This window comes from Trichechus manatus, unplaced genomic scaffold (genome assembly GCF_000243295.1).
Source record: "Trichechus manatus latirostris isolate Lorelei unplaced genomic scaffold, TriManLat1.0 scaffold00165, whole genome shotgun sequence".
NCBI classification, from domain to species: domain Eukaryota; kingdom Metazoa; phylum Chordata; class Mammalia; order Sirenia; family Trichechidae; genus Trichechus; species Trichechus manatus.
In genome coordinates, this window is record NW_004444101.1 from 4626148 (window position 1) to 4629133 (window position 2986).

The 2986-nt window shown below is 63.0% G+C and overlaps 1 protein-coding gene across 1 annotated transcript in view; it reads right to left on the reverse strand.

The window, feature by feature from the left end:
• Nucleotides 1-693: 693 nt before the first annotated feature.
• Nucleotides 694-2986, reverse strand: part of AQP12A (aquaporin 12A) — a 3511-nt gene continuing 1218 nt past the window's right edge. Inside the window, exons 2-4 of the mRNA XM_004386511.1 lie at nt 2816-2974; nt 1634-1750; nt 694-896 (exon numbers count right to left, since the gene is read on the reverse strand). Coding sequence (XP_004386568.1) covers nt 694-896; nt 1634-1750; nt 2816-2974 — 479 coding nt within the window. The remainder of the gene's footprint in view (nt 897-1633; nt 1751-2815; nt 2975-2986) is intronic.

Consider the following 2986-nt stretch of genomic DNA (forward strand, 5'->3'; position numbering starts at 1 on the left):
GTGAATATGCCACGGACTGCCAGAAGAGCAAACAAATCTGTCTTGGAAGAAGTGCAGCCAGAGCGCTCCTTAGGAGCAAGGATGGCGAGACTGTGTCTCACATACTTTGGACGTGTTATCAGGAGGGTCAGTCCCTGGAGAAGGACATCATGCTTGGTAAATTAGAGGGTCAGCAAAAAAGAGGAAGACCCTCAGAGAGATGGACTGACACAGTGGCTGCAACAACGGGCTCAAGCATAATGATGATTGTGAGGATGGCGCAGGACCGGGCGGTGTATCATTCTGTTGCACAAGGGGTCACTGTGAGTCAGAACCGACTCGAGGGCACTTGACAACAGCAACGACACAGGGTTTCCAAGGAGCGGCTGGTGGATTTGAACTGCGGACCTTTGGTTAGCAGCCGAGCTCTTAACCACTGTGCCACCGGGGCTACATTCCTCCCAGGTTTTATGTTTTATTTTTATTCTCTAAATAAGAGGCCAGAACGAGCCCTGTGGCAAGGAGGAGGGCCCCGACCCACCCTCCACTGTGGACTGCCCACCCTGCCTGCCCTTCCAGAAGCGGTTCTTGGGAATGGCTTATTGACAAGTAGTTTATTGACAAAAGGTATTCGGGGAGTGGGGTCAGTCCCCCCTTGGCTCTGGGGCCTCAAGGCTCCAAGTACTGCCCACGTGGTGCCCACAGACCAGGGGTTCAATTGGGATGCAGTGCCCGCCCTGCCCTGCTCCGCCCAGGGTCCCTGCTGCTCCCCCCCTTTGCAGGAATCTGGGGGTGCCCAGGCCCTGGGGCTGCCTTCCCTCTGGGGGTTCGATACTTGCTCTTCTGGCTGTAGAACAGGTTCTTCTGAAAAAGCCAGGGGAGGTTGCCCTGATACAGCAGGACAGCCAGGACCATCCCTGCGAGAGACAGGGTCGGTGAGCCGAGACCACGGCCCCCACCTAAGCTCTATTGCCATGCACGCGGCCCTCCCGGGTCAGTGGGGCAGCAGACCTGGGCATGGCCCACCTGGCCCTGTCTGGCTCTCCCAGCCACGCACCCCAGGATCTCCACTCAGTGCCAGGGGACTTGCCAGGAGGGGGCGTAGGGGGTGACATACCAGGGGGAGCCCTGCCTGCTCCTGACCTGCTCCCAGAGCTGGCGCGGACCTCTCCCAGGCCACCCCCAAAGGCTAAGGTGCCAGCCCAGGGTCAGGGGCAGTGTGTGGGGCAAGGGTGGGTGTGGAGCTGTGGGGGAGGAGGAGAGGGGTGGGTGGGGGCTGGGCTGGCCGTCTCCCTCAGGTGGTGCCCAGAACTGCAGGAGGTGAGACCCATAACCGCAGCCTGGCCCTGGGGGCAGGGGATGGACTTGCGGCTGGGAGAGCACCTGTCCTTCGGGTTTGGTGGGAACTTTGAGGACCGTTAACATGTGGGCCATCTCTCCCCGTCCACTCTGGTTCAGGAAGCACCAGGATGTGGCCATGTCGCCGTCATGGCAACAAGCTGGCTTGCTGGGGGGAGGCGGGGGCGCTGAGGCTGCGTGAGGTCTGCGTGGACCCGGGAGCTCTTGCTGGGGCCCACCCCGACCCCCCCAAGCCCCCAGGTGGGGACTGTCCAGCCGGGCTCTGTGGAGGAGCCTTGGGCCCTCACTGCCTTACCTGTCAGAGGGCCCAGCCAGTACACCTGGACATACTCCAGCAAGGTGTGCCCCGAGCAGCGGAAGGTGACGGCAGAGGCCAACGCAGGGTTAAAGAAGGCGGACGTAAAGGGCCCGGCTGCAGGGGGGAGGCAGGCCCCATGTAGCACCAGAAACCAGGAACCCGCCCCCGTGTGCTGCTCTGCCGGCCTGGGCATGGCTCTCGGCTCTCAGGGCCGGGTGTCCCGCCTCCACCCTTGCCTCACTGATGGAGACACGAGGCCAGAGCAGCCAAGGCCAAAAGTTGCCGGGTCAGGGAGCAGCAGGGACAGCGTCTCACCAGAGACTCCCGACCCCTGTCCTGATCTCACCCCAGGCTGGACTCATCCCCACTCAGTCCCTTCTTTTCTCCCAAGCCCCCCCAGGTGAGCCTAGGCAGCCTGGCCATGCCCCTGCAAGCTTCGCCCCACCCGTGCCTCAGTTTCCCCATCTGCACAGGGCTCCAGGGACACTCCTTGCAGCCTCTGTGGTCCAGCTGGTCACCACCCCAGGGGCTGTGGGGCTGGCTTTCTCTCCCTATTGGCCAACTCCCTGGCCCACCCCAGAATGGAAGCTTCTGGAAGGCTCAGTCTCCTCAGCTCCCTCCTTGCTGTACCCCAGCATCTGGCCAGGCCCACGTAAGCGCTGTACCCCAGGGCCCGGGCCTGCGTGACACTGCACCCCAGGGCCCGGGCACGCGTGAGCACTGTACCCCAGGGCCCGGGCACATGTGAGTGCTTGCTAATTAGTCCACAGCCTCCTGGGAGGTCTGTCCCTATGGCGCTGGCCAGTGAAGGCCCCGTGTCTCTCCCTCCACGGGGAGACCCTCCTGGAGGCCCTGTTCTCCCACTCAATCTGGGAGTGACATAAGACGGGGCTCCCAGACCCCGGAAGTCCCTGAAGAAGATGCCTGGCACCCACCTGCCCCCTCTGCCCAGGTGAGAGGTGTCCTCCAAAGGATGGGAGCAGCAGAGATATGAGGGCACAGCCAAGACGGATGGTCTGGGCAAGGGCCTCCCTCCATGCCGAGTCCTGCCTGCCAACCCATCAAACCCACCAGGGGTCCCAGCGGTGACCACGCCACCCTCTGGCCAGCAGCACCTTCCCTGGAAGTCCACAGGAGTGTGCAAGGGAGCCCTGGGGTTTGTCTGGAGGGGCCACTCACCTGTGTAGGCCAGAACAGTGACCAGCAGCGCCACAGCCGGCACCCTGAGGGCGGGAGGGCTGTGCTGTAACCGGAGCAGGGTCAGGTGGAAGAGGAAGGCGCAGGCACCCTCCACCAGGGTGCCGTGGGGCATGGACGTGTGAAGGGCCGAGCTGCATTCTGTGGCCAGAA